The sequence below is a fragment of the Oncorhynchus masou genome, chromosome 19 (assembly GCF_036934945.1).
Source record: "Oncorhynchus masou masou isolate Uvic2021 chromosome 19, UVic_Omas_1.1, whole genome shotgun sequence".
In the NCBI taxonomy this organism is placed as follows: domain Eukaryota; kingdom Metazoa; phylum Chordata; class Actinopteri; order Salmoniformes; family Salmonidae; genus Oncorhynchus; species Oncorhynchus masou.
The window spans coordinates 11,301,281-11,315,313 of record NC_088230.1 but is presented as its reverse complement, the minus strand read 5'-3'; the positions used below and the strand labels follow the sequence as shown (position 1 = coordinate 11,315,313).

At 43.4% G+C, this 14,033-nt stretch overlaps 1 protein-coding gene across 2 annotated transcripts in view; it reads left to right on the top strand.

The window, feature by feature from the left end:
- Window positions 1–6,784, top strand: part of rad51b (RAD51 paralog B) — a 51,745-nt gene extending 44,961 nt beyond the window's left edge. For both annotated transcript variants that reach the window (XM_064924947.1, XM_064924945.1), the window contains one exon: window positions 5,964–6,784. In XM_064924947.1, the coding sequence (XP_064781019.1) occupies window positions 5,964–6,029 (66 nt within the window). In that variant the 3' untranslated portion in view covers window positions 6,030–6,784. The remainder of the gene's footprint in view (window positions 1–5,963) is intronic.
- Window positions 6,785–14,033: the final 7,249 nt, after the last annotated feature.

Here is a 14,033-nt window from a genome sequence, read left to right as displayed (position 1 = left end):
GCACATAGATAAACATGAAACAAAAGGGGCCTTGGCTTGGCTGACTCAATGTTTCCAGCGGGCCTAAGGGGTAGAGGGTGGGAGGAGTGGGGTAGGGGAGTACCGGGGAGGGGGAAAAACACAACCGCACTGCCCAGAAGAGTCTCTAGCTGCCTGGGATACAAGCTCCAAGCACACTGACTCATTATTAGCAATCAGAGGCTGTGGATCTGGAACCCTTTAGCTGCTCTCTTGCTGCAGTTCTGGAGCTCCGCAAGGGTCAAGCTCCCATGACTGGCTGAATCTCTGCGCTGAGAAGTTGAACTGCGTGCCGAGTGGTAATAGCCCCTCTGTAATTTAGCAGTTTGATTTGATTATTGGTGAGGTTTGTCTTGGGCCCGGGCCTGTGAAACAGAGAGAGAGCTATTTACTATTATGCAAGACTTCAAAAAGGCGGAGTGCTCAGTACAGCAGAGAACCAGAGAGGCTTGGAGGATGGTGGTGGGAGTGTTGTTAGTCCCTGTGTGTGTGTGTGCGCGCCTAGGGCTAACACCCTGCTACAGTATAGCCCTAGGCTCCTATAGGCCCCATGTTGTTACCAGAGACTAGCCAGCAGAGAGCTTGGCGGAGGCTGCTGGGGCGGAGATGGACTTGGCTCAGCTCCAGTAGGAGGGCCCACCCGCCCTGCGTTACTTTATACAGCGGCAACTTTTACCAAGGTGTTCATTTCAAGACTCCCCTTTATCTCCTTCCCTGATCCCGACTGTCTCCGTCTGAGGGGCCATAAATGAAAGGTGGAGGGGTGGATACAGGAGCCCCCCCTCTGACAGACAGATGCAGAGCTCCTGTTCTGTTCCCCATCCCCTATCGCTGATATGGACTCCTGCCTGCAGAGCGCTTTCTATTGCTCATCTCCCTATGAGACACACGCGCACCATCTCATTTTTCTTGAATTCCACTTTCCTCCTAATATGTCATCTCTGCTTCCCACAATGCCCTGTAGAGGAGAAGAGATCTGTCGTCCTCCATCCGAGTTGTTATTCTCTCTAGTGCCTCACTACTACTGACCCATTTTGTCTTGTTTTGCTTCTTTTTGGAAGGGGGAAAAAGTCAGTCATAAGCAAATCCTCCATAACTATCTTGACTCATCTCTGGGCCTGTTTATGAGTGTGGTCGTGTTGAAAGAACTATCCAGTGTTTCCAGATTTCTATGAAATATGATCTATAATTCATTATAATATGAGGGCAATAGTTTTCTTTAAAAAAATGATTAATTACGTATGTTGAAAGGGTGTGGGCGTATACCGGTCATTACAAATATTCTTGTGAATAGACTGCTGATTGGCCAGCTCATCCTTCTCAGGAGGATGACATCATTCTTGATGAGTAAATAGCAATAAAAACATTTTTAGATACAAGTTTGAAGTGGGGTTTTTGAAGTGCTTTGGCACAAATAGGATGAGTCAATATTATTTGGGGATGAATTAACAGAATGTGAACTTTTAAAAGTGAGATTTTCATTGTACAGTTACTTTAAAACGCCGTAAAAATGAATTTGAGCTGCCTCGGTTATGACTCGGACTGTGATTGTAATAACAGGCCGAGCAGCACAGAGAGAGAGGCAGTGAAACGGAACATTAAATGCACATGAAGTTTATCTCACTGCTGGAGTGAACCATTTCCTCCTCGTCACCCCCCAGCAGTCACGTCTGCTTTGGTACAACCCAACCATTGTTTGAAAGTCTAGATAGAATAATTGAGGCCTGAAACACAGAGGTCTGTTTTGAGAAGAACATTTACCAGGCATGTGGGGACCGCCAGACTAGTTTTGTCTGTATTTATTGTTTGCTTATCTTTCGGCTACGTGTGTATTTGTCTCAGGGAGGGCATAGCAGTGTGATGTATGATAGTCTTGGAAGGTCAAGAGGTCAGATTCTGGGGACTGAAATAAGGGGGCGTGTGACAATGATGTCATGGAAACTCATTGAGGTGAGTGTTCATGATTTGAATTTTTTGTTTATTTGCTCTTCTAACAGTGTTATCAGAAAACTTTGCTATTGTGTTAGCTAGCTATGTAGCCTACGCTAGCCTAGTATAGCAGGTTGATTATTTTGCTTTTCACTCGCATAAGCCTATAGGGGCTACATCCTAACTGAAAGCCCTTGACTTGTCTGATAATCAATGCGATTTTGTTTCACTGAATCTCTGTTTGTATATCTGGTTATTTGATCTGTCTGGGCAAATAATTGGAGGTGGCAGCTCATCTATGTGTTTGCTAATATCTGATCAGACAGATTTAGCATGCTATGTAGCATAAATCAAGTGTATTATTGGCTCGTGCATAGACAACTCGAAAAGCCCCAGGAGGTTTTGAAATCTGAACACGAGACTCACATTGTTTTGAAGTGTATAGATCACTATTATTTTCAGTGCATATCTTAAAAGAATATGGTCCCAAATGAACACCCTAAGCTACACCCAGGCAGTGGTGGGAAAAGTATCCAACTGTCATACTTGGGTAAAATTACAGATAACTTAATAGAAAATGTCTCAAGTAAAAGTCACTCAGTAAAGTTCTACTTGAGTAAAAGTATTTGGTTAAAAATATGCTCAAGTATCAAAAGTAAAAGTATAAATCATTTCAAATTCCTTATATTAAGCAAAACAGATGGCACCATTTTTTTTTTTTTTTTTAATTTACAGAAAGCCACGGGCACACATCATTTACAGATGAAGCATGTGAGTGTTTATTGAGTCCAGTTGATAAGTGCGTGAATTGGACTGTTTTCCTGTCCTGCTAAGCATTCAAAATGTAACATACTTTTGGGTGTCAAGGAAAATGTATGGAGTAAAAAGTACAATATTTTCTTAGGGAATGTAGTGAAGTAAAAGTAGTCAAATATAAAAAGTAAGGACAGAACCCCAAAAGTAGTACTTTAAAGTATTTTTACTTAAGTACTTTACACCACTGTGCCCAGGTGTAGCTCATAGAAGGGCTTATGCCCAGGTGGTGCAACAGGTCAAATTTTTTGATCCAACATAGAGCTCATTTTACGTCAGACCTAGAGTTGCGACCAACTGGTGCAACCGGCCTCTGTGGTGGACAAAGTCAATAAATCTCCTCTGGAAACTGGAATGACACTCATGTGTTCCCCTCTATCTTCTTCTTATCAAGTGCCCCTCCTAGACTTTTCACTTCATCCTCATAGACCAGTCTACTCCACTTCCCCCACATCTCAACGGTTTCCACTCAGTGTGGCTGCAAGAGGGAGTTGTTTAATGTTCTGTATGTTTCTTGCATCATCAAATTGTATTTGTCACATGCGCCGAATACAACAGGTGTAGTAGACCTTACCGTGAAGTGCTTACTTACAAGCCCTTAACCAATAATGCAGTTCAAGTAATAGTGTTAAGTATAAAATATTTACTAAATAAACTATAGTAAAAAGTAACACGGTACCGCGTCAATGTGCAGGGGTACAGGTTAGTCGGGGTAATTTGTACATGTAGGTAGGAGTAAAGTGACTATGCATAGATAATAAACAGTGAGTAGTAGCAATAAGGGGGGTCAATGTAAATTGTCCGGGTGGCAATTTAATTAATTGTTCAGCAGTCTTATGGCTTGGGGGTAGAAGCTGTTAAGGAGCCTTTTGGACCTAAACTTTGAGCTCCGGTACCATGAGTTTTTTTTTTGGGGGGCCTTCCCCTGACACCGCTTAGTATATAGGGATGTAGATGGCAGGAAGCTTGGCCCCAATGATGTACTGGGCCGTACGCACTACTCTCTGTAGCGCCTTAGTCGGATGCCGAGCAGTCGCCATACCAGGCAGTGATGCAATCCGTCAGGATGCTCTCGATGGTGCAGCTGTAGAACTTTTTAAGGATCTGGGGAACCATGCCAAGTCTTTTCAGTCTCCTTAGGGGGAAAATGTGTTGTTGTGCCCTCTTCATGATTGTTGTGGTGTGTTTGGACGATGATAGTTTGTTGGTGATGTGGACACCATGGAACTTGAAACTCTCGATCCACTCCAATACAGCCCTGTCAATGTGAATGGGGGCGTGTTTGGCCCTCCTTTTCCTGTAGTCCAGGATCAGCTCCTTTGTCTTACTCACATTGAGGGAGAGGTTGTTGTCCTGGCACCACACTGCCAGGTCTCTGACCTCCTCCCTATAGGCTGTCTCATTGTTGTCGGTGATCATGTTACTTTCTAAATGTAATCAGCATCTGAATCGGGGCGGATCCTGGGGGCATTCTCCAGGGGCCTTGTACGACCCATACTGTAAGTGGACCATCTCACAGTTATAGCAATGGATGTAGCTATACAAGACAAATATTAGACAAAGCGATCAGCAGACATGCAGTAGAGCGATAATTTATAAACCAGGATTTCCCATGGATACAGTTGTGATTCAGTGCTCCTTACTTCCTGGTGTCTAGGGACGTCTAATAGAAACAGAAACAGGTGGGGAACGGCTGGGTTTGGTCCAGGCAGGGTTCAGAATAATCTCCTGGGCTCCTCATTGTCCTCAGTCCTGCTGCTTCCCTTTAGGATTGACTTCTCCCAAAAGGCCTTTTGTTCTCAGCACAATCGCCTGTGATTATGATTTCTGCCCTTTTCTGGAGCAAGATCATCTTTTGAGATTAAAGAAGACAGTTTTTATCGTTATCAAAAGCTAAATGTGGGCCGGGTGAATCGGGGCGGCATTGTGGTGGCAGTACACTGGTTGGGTAAGGTGTTGTCATCTGAAGACGTGGCGTCTTCGTTAGTAGGTTAGATACAATAGATTTGAGAAAAAATTGCGGTGAGTTGCAACAAAATAATCGCTCTCCTTCATCACTGTAACCACGCCTAGTCTAAACATTCAGGTGTTTATCACCTTTTGAACCTCCTCCTAGCTCCTCAGAAGTAGCAGGGTTAGGGAGAAACTGATTATGTCATCTGAATTTAAAAAATGTAAACTAACTAATCACTTATGTTAGCAGATTTTGTGTGTGTTTGTAATCAGATACTTTTGAAACTATATTACTTCTTGGATTACTTTTAAAATCAGAAAGGATATTAATAAATTTACATCTTTCTGTTTTCTCAATTCCATTCAATATTGAAAAAAGGCTCAAGTTTAAGTTTGTTCCATTGGAGCGAGTCTGACCAGTCAGAGACCAACCACTGATGACATTCCAAATGCATTTGATGGGTCCTTTTTGTCTTCTTCTTATACATTTTAAAGGAAAAGTAATCAGATTATGTTACTGAGTTTGGGTAATCCCAAAATTGTTACTGATTACAATTTTGGACAGGTAACTAGTAACTAACAGATTACATTTAGAAAGTAACCTACCCAACCCTGTCTACCAGAAACACCATGGATAAGTAATGAAAAGGAAAGTTAGCCTAGCTCCACGATTACTCCTCACCTGTCTAAACTGCATACAGTACACTTTGACAAGTTAAATATGCATTTGGTCAGTTGGGCCCATTTCACTTCACGCAGTCAAACAGACGTACAGCTGTTTGTCATGGTCTGTAGCCGCACTGTGCTTTCTGAACCCAGCTCCTCTCCCCTTGAGGAATGGATAAGGATTATGGCAAAACAAAGAGATTTTATAAAAATACCCTTGACGACGTCCATAGGTATCTCAGTAATCCATCCCCTATTTTTCTTTGGGCCAGGTTTTGTTTTACATGGTCTGTTTTGGATCAACGTTTTCTGTAAATGTTTACCTCACACGAGCCCACATCGGTCCCTGACTCCCTACCAATATGGTAACCTATTGAAACAAACAAATGACCAGCAATTTCCTCAAGCCCCAGGCTGTCGCCGAGAGAACTCGTGATGAGGGGGTATTTGTCATTCAGAATAAAACTCAGATGGACGAGTAAACAAGAAAATCCATATACACTGGTAATGTAATACCTTGCTTCTGTTGTTTCAGTGGGACCCAGATCTATTACATGCTAAGGGCCCTGTATTGTGTTTTCTAGGAAATGATGATAACCAGGATGTGTTGCATCAAGGCACAGACCCGGGCCTCCAGCCGATCAGAGTGAGGACAGGATTCAACTACAACCTGACACAAGCCAATCCTGCTGCCGTTGGCCATCTGAAGCGTCTTTGACTCTGGGAACTGTGTGTGTGTGTCAGGGCTCTACAGTGCTACCATTTTGGGGGCATATGCTCCTAAATATTTTGCTGTGCTACCAGGAATTTTAATTTGGGAATTCCAGTGCCCATAGAAAACAAATCACCCAAGTAATAATTGTTGTCATGATTTCTCCGCAGCCTCAGTAGTATGCAAACATGGTGGCACAGAAAGAAAGGAAAATAGCTTTTTTAGGAGATGAGGATTCATATAGACCCAATGTATATGGAACGGTGTTTGGGTCTTTGCGTGTCAAAAAAGATACAAGTCAAATAACACTATTTGACGTATCAAGTAACGCTATTTGACGTATCAAATAACGCTAACACAATTTGACACATCAAATAGGCTTGTTGACCAATCAGGACCTGAATTTGACTGCACGTCACATAATTGAACACATTCAGTAATGTTTTACGTAGTTATTACACATTGATTACACAATCACTGCAGGACATAAAATAGCCATCTAGCTGATGGATGCAAACAATGTTCTTTGCCAAAAACATAGCAAAATGACATCTGTTTCAGTAGCTATAGTTAACTATCTAGCTAGGTGGTGTCATCTAAAATACTCCTAATTTATAAGACAGTTCTTATTTGATTAATGGTGGTTGGACCCACCTACGTGAAGCTAGCCACAATAGTGGAATTGGCAGTTCGCCTTCAGTAAAAAGTAAAATGCTTACTTACAAGCCCTTAACCAACAATGCTTTAAGAAGTTAAGAAAAACGTGTTAAATAGAAAAGAAAAGCATTTTTTTTTGTCCATTTAAAATAACATAAAATTGATCAGATATACAAAGTATACATTGTAAATGACTATTGTAGCTGGAAACGGATGATTTCTAATGAAATATCTTCATAGGCGTACAGAGGCCTATTATCAGCTACCATCACTCCTGTGTTCCAATGTCACGTTGTGTTAGCTAATCCAAGTTTATCATTTTTAAAGGCAAATTGATCATTAGAAAACCATTTTGCAATTATGTTAGCACACCTGAAAACTTGTTCTGATTAAAGAAGCAATAAATCTGGCCTTTAGACAAGTTGAGTATCTGGAGCATCAGCATTTGTGGGTTCGATTACAGGCTCAAAATGGCCAGAAACAAATAACTTTCTTCAGAAACGTGTTAGTCTATTTTTGTTCTGAGAAATGAAGGCTATTCCATGCGAGAAATTGCCAAGAAACTGAAGATCTTGTACACCGCTAAAACTAGCTAGTTACCCCAGAAGTTGCTGATAACATCTGTATCAGAGATATTTGCAAACATTTACCAACGCAGTATTGTACCACTTGACTGTGATCGTAATGGTGGCTCTTGGCTTGCATGTGCAAATTCAGCACACACTGCATTCTACAATAGAATTGTAGAATTATTTGATTTCTCAAAATACCATGTACAATACTGTATATTCAAATAAAACACTTCACCAACCTACCAGACTGAAGTCAGTGTTGTATTAACCCCTTATCAGTTCCTGTGTGTGTGAAAGAAGGATTGGTCATAGATCTATTGCAATGCCGCTGTCTTACTAGCTGGCTTCTCTGAGGTGAAGGTAAAGGGAAGCTAGCTCAGAGTTTGCTCAAGGGGAGACTGATGGGAGTACCAGCCAGCCAGGCAGGTCTGCCAATGTTTTATAGAAGTGGTACTCAGTGTCAGGAACACAGGTGAAAGCCAGACACAGAACCTCTCATATACACAACTGGGCGGATTTCCTCCTGGACACTGCTCAAAGACTAGCCTACACTGAGTGTACAAAACATTAGGAACACATGCTCTTTCCATGACTTTGACTGACCAAGTGAAAGCAATGATCCCTTATTGATGTCACAGGAAACTGAAAAGATTTGGCATGGGTCCTCAGATCCTCAAAAGGTTTTACAGCTGCACCATCGAGAATCCTGATGGGTTGCATCACAGCCTGGTATGGCAACTACTCTGCCTCCGACCGCAAGGCAATACAGAGGTTAGTGCGTACGGCCCAGTACTTCACCGGGGCCAAGCTTCATGTCATCCAGGACCTCTATACCAGGCAGTGTCAAAGGAAGGCCCAAAAAATTGTCAGACTCCAGCCACCCTAGTCATAGACTGTTCTCCCTGCTACCGCACGGCAAGCGGTACTGGAGCGCCAAGTCTAGGTCCAAGAGGCTTCTAAACAACTTCTACCCCCAAGCCATAAGACTTCTGAACATCTAATCAAATGGCTAAGCGGACTATTCCCCCTCCCCCCGTTATGCTGCTGCTACTTTGCGTATGTGTGCCATTCAGAGGTTGAATGGGCAAGGCAAAATATTTAAGTGCCTTTGAACAGGGTATGGCAGTAGGTGCCAGGCGCACCGGTTTGAGTGTCAAGAACTGCAACACTGCTGGGTTTTTCATGCTCAACAGTTTCCTGTGTGTATCAAGAATGGTCTTCCAGCCAACATGGGACAGCATCCCTGTGGAACGCTTTCAACATCTTGTAGAGTCAATGCCCTGACAAATAGAGGCTGCTCTTAGGGCAAAAGGGAGTGCAACTCAATATTAGGACGGTCTTTCTAATGTTTTGTACATTCAGTATATACAGTTGAAGTCGGAAGTTTACATACACTAAGGTTGGAGTCATTAAAAACTCGTTTTTCAACCACTTCACAAATTTCTTGTTAACGAACTATGGTTTTGGCAAGTCGGTTAGGACATCTACTTTGTGCATGACACAAGTCATTTTTACAACAATTGTTTACAGTCGTATTATTTTACTTATAATTCACTGTATCACAATTCCAGTGGGTCAGAAGTTCACATACACTAAATTGACTGCCTTTAAACAGCTTGGAAAATTCCAGAAAAGGATGTCATGGCTTTAGAAGTTTCTGATAGGCTAATTGACATAATTTGAGTCAATTAGAGGTGGACCTGTGGATGGATTGCAAGGCTTACCTTCAAACTCAGTGCCTCTTTGTTTGACATCATGGGAAAAGCAAAAGAAATCAGCCAAAAATTGTACACCTCCACAAGTCTGGTTCATCCTTGGGAGCAATTTCCAAACACCTGAAGGTACCACGTTCATCTGTACAAACAATAGTACGCAAGTATAAACACCATGGGACCACGTAGCCGTCATACCGCTCAAGAAGGAGACGTGTTCTGTCTCCTAGTGGTAAACATGCTTTGGTGCGAAAAATGCAAATCAATCCCAGAACAACAGCAAAGGACCTTGTGAAGATGCTGGAGGAAACCGGTACAAAAGTCCACAGTAAAACGAGTCCTATATCGACATAACCTGAAAGGCCGCTCAGCAAGGAAGAAGCCACTGCTCCAAAACCTGCCATAAAAAGCCAGACTACGGTTTGCAACTGCACATGGGGACAAAGATTGTACTTTTTGGAGAAATGTCCTCTGGTCTGATGAAACAAAAATGGAACTGTTTGGCCATAATGACCATCGTTGTGTTTGGAGGGAAAAGGTGAAGGATTGCTAGCCGAAGAACACCATCCCAACTGTGAAGCACGCAGATGGCAGCATCATGTTGTGGGGGTGCTTTGCTGCGGGAGGGACTGGTGCACTTCGCAAAATAGATGGCATCATGAGGGAGTAAAATTATGTGCATATATTGAAGCAACATCTCAAGACATCAGTCAGGAAGTTAAAGCTTGGTCGCAAATGGGTCTTCCAAATGGACAATGACCCCAAGCATACTTCCAAAGTTGTGGCAAAATGGCTTAAGGACAACAAAGTCAAGGTTTTGGGGAGGCCATCACAAAGCCCTGACCTCAATCCTATAGAAAATTTGTGGACAGAACTGAAAAAGTGTGTGCGAGCAAGGCCTACAAACCTGATTCAGATACACCAGCTCTGTCAGAGGGAATGGGCCAAAATTCACCCAACATATTGTGGGAAGCTTGTGGAAGGCTACCCGAAACGTTTGACCCAAGTTAAACCATTTAAAGGCAATGCTACCTAATACTAATTGAGTGTGTGTAATCTTCTGACCCACAGGGAATGTGATGAAAGAAATAAAAGCTGAAATAAATCATTCTCTACTATTATTCTGACATTTCACATTCTTAAAATAAGGTGGTGATCCTAACTGACCTAAGACAGGGAATTTTTGCTCGGATTAAATGTAAGGGATTGTGGAAAAACCGAGTTTAAATGTATTTTGCTAAAGTGTATGTAAACTTCCAACTTCAACTGTACCATCATCATCCCACAGTACAGAACATATTGCACGAACTCATCTGGGACTCTGGACCTTTCAGTGTTCACCACCAGGCCTGAATATATATACGGATGTTTCTCCCTGCCCTGCAGAGTGGTGGTATGTAAGTTCTGACATTCTGTGTGCTGTGGCTGCTGTGTAATGGCTCATTGTGTATAGCTGTGGCCGTCTGTGGTTAAACAGTGCTCTGCTGTGTGGCTCAGCAGGTTACAAGCCCCTGGGGCACTAGGCGAGAGGAGAGAGCAGGCTGGACAGGTTTCGCACATGCACACACAGCCACTGCTGTTAGAGTTTACCGGGATACTGAAAAGTGCCTCTCAGTCGGCTACTAATTGACACCCTTTAAGTGGCTTTTAGCTCGAGGAAAACCCATCAATCTTCTGCTGACTCGAATGGGACTTGATAGGCCGTTACCATGCCTCCTGTTCCCATGACTTCTGTTCCCATGGCTCCTCCAGTGCTTTAAGGGGAAGTTTGGCTGATTAGCTGAACAATGGTGTTATTTTGGATAGTTCCTCCTTTTTCTGTTGTTTTTCCCTCTGTGTGTGTGTTCTTTTACATACATCATACAGTAGTCACATGCTTTTTCTTGTGTGTGTTATAGCTCACTGCCAAAGAGAGGAGGAACCGTAATAAAGTATTCATATGAGTATCAAAAGGCAGTATGTTTGTCTTTTTAGTCATATGCGGTTGGTTCGAGCCATTCTTTTCACGCCAATCAAAGAGCAATGGGAGTTTCCCTTAGTTTTCCCCTTAGTCCTCACGCTGTTTTATGTTCTGTGTTTGGTCAAGTTCGTTATGTCAAGTTCAAACACACCACTATTTCACTTCTAATGGAAAAGGCAAGAACAGCAGTGAGGTATCGCACGCACATTCACACAGCTAGTCTTTATGATGAGTGCTGACAGGTATGCCAGTCTGTAGCTGTTTGTTGGAGTAAGTAGTGCTGTTCAGTATTGGCAAAGAGTGTTCAGTCACAGGGCCCCAGCACAGCCTCGGGGACAGACACCACTCCTTCACTGGGGGTGTCAGCCTTTGTCTTTTCCTCCACACACCCTGATTGTAGTTAGAAAGACCCCACAGCAGTATCTCACACTACCCTGCCTTCGTCTGTAACGAGAAACGACCCTAGTCGGTGCCAAAACCGCACTTCTCAAATCATAGTTCCTCCTGGCAACTGCTCCCCCCCCCCAACCCTGTCGCCGTAGGCTTGACTCGCAGCCAGTCAGAAGCGAGGAGTTTCTTATGACACGGCCTGTGGGAGGTGGAGAACCACGTGACTGTACTCGGGCTCCGCTCCTGCAGGTTGACTTAGCCAGCACAGCACTGGAGTCTTGGAAAAAGTCATATAATGGCTGAGGAATTGTAGCAGGGTCACGGGGCTGGGAGCGAAGTACGCAAAACACGTTCCGTCTGTCCCTATCAGCTCATCCCTGTCGCTACAGCCGTCTCCTAACCAATGAGAAAGGTAATGACAATGGAACATTTCATTTTTAAAAATTGAACCTTTATTTAACTAGGCAAGTCAGTTAAGAATAAATTCTTATTCACAATGATGGCCAAACCCGGACAATTGTGCGCCGCCCTATGGGATACCCAATCACGGCCGGATGTGATACAGCCTGGACAGGAGATAGAGATCGCATGGCCCCACTGCTCTAATATTCACTGTGCTTTTGTTTAAGTTTTCTAGTTTGTTATTATCTCTGCTTGTGTAATACACCTTTACTAAAGGTTTATATCTGAGTCAGGCTCCCCCTTTTAGTATTGGTGCTATAATCAGGATCTTTAGGGCTGCTGTCAAGTAAAACGACTCCCTGCAATTAAAAAACATTTCCCTCACTTTTGTCAATGATCAATTCCATCCATGCCTTTACTTTGGCAAACTCAACTTACTCAAATAGTGTTGTCAGTCATTCAAATAGGCCTGTTGGTGAATCGGTCAGTCAAATAGGCCTACTCATGTGTTACTTTAAGTTGATGTTCCCAAGTCCCCTTCACTCCCCACGAATAGAGCTCAACTTCTCACACCCCTTCCCCCTAATTTACCCCATGTGTGCGCTCATCTCATCTTTTTAAATCTGGGCCTTCCTCAGTGCTATTAATGTATGCAGAGCCAAATGCTTCAGTCTCATAGGGAGAACCCAGTAGGTATGGAGCTCTCTGTCTCATAGGGAGAACCCAGTAGGTATGGAGCTCTCTGTCTCATAGGGAGAACCCAGTAGGTATGGAGCTCTCTGTCTCATAGGGAGAACCCAGTAGGTATGGAGCTCTCTGTCTCATAGGGAGAACCCAGTAGGTATGGAGCTCTCTGTCTCATAGGGAGAACCCAGTAGGTATGGAGCTCTCTGTCTCATAGGGAGAACCCAGTAGGTATGGAGCTCTCTGTCTCATAGGGAGAACCCAGTAGGTATGGAGCTCTCTGTCTCATAGGGAGAACCCATTAGGTATGGAGCTCTCTGTCTCTCACTCCGTTTGTTCTCTGTTTCAAAAACATGGGAAAATACAGTTGTTAGAAGCATTACGAAGTCTATAGCATCAACTACAGGACTGGTCTGGTCTCCTCTTTATCCCCCCAGCTGCACTTCTTAAAGGCCCAATGCAGCCAGTATCAAAACATTTCTAGGTAACGATTAAGTAGCTTACTGTGATTGTTTTCAATTAAAATTGTCAAAAATTAAACAAATAGCTTCTTAGCAATGAGCTATTTCTCATGGAAGAATTTTGCTAGGACTGTCTGGCAGTGGTCTGAGTAGGGAGGGGAAAACTGAAAACAAGCTGTTATTGGCATAGTAACCTAGCGTAGCAGGCGTTGAAAGACACCTTAACGGAGTTCTCACTTCCGTTTTTCAGGGGAAATGGAAGTTAGGTTGAAAATACTGTATCCCTCAAAACTGTATATTAGTGTTTTCTGACTACTCCGTATAGGCTACTGGCAGAGAGGTTTGGAACTATTCCTTATTGGTCTATGAACTAATTAACTGCCAGCCAGGCCAAAACTCCATCCCACCAAAATAGGCTGAAATGTCAGATGACCTACACTAAAAGGGCATTATCATAATTTTCATCATTTCACAGTATTATTCAAACCACAGTGTGGAAATACAGAAAATGAAAAGTATGTGGACACCTGCTCGGCAAACATCTCATTCCAAAATCATGAGGGGGGGGGGGGGGCATTGCAATGCTGAAACAGGAAAGAATGTCATTGTATGCTGTAACGTTGCGATTTCCCGTTACTGGAACTAATGAGCCTAGCCCAAACCATGGAAAACAGTCCCTGACCATTATTCCTCCTCCACCATTGGGACAGGTAGCATTCTCCTGGCCTCTGCCAAACCTAGATTCGTCCGTCAGAATGCCAGGTGGTGAAGCGTGATTCATCACTCCAGAGAATGCGTTTCCACTACTCCGGGGTCCAATGGCAGCGAGCTTCACCACTCCAGCTGACGCATGGCATTGTGCATGCTGATCTTAGGCTTGTGTGCGGCTACTCGTCCATGGAAACCCATTTCATGAAGCTCCCGACAAACAGTTATTGTGCTGACATTTCTTCCAGAGGCAGATTGGAATGCGATAGTGAGTGACAGCGTGTAAAAAAATCTTCTATGTGCTTCAGCACTCGGCGGTCCCGTTCTGTGAGGTTGTGTGGCCTCCCACTTCACAGCTGAGCCATTGTTGCTCCTAGACATTTCCACTTAACAATA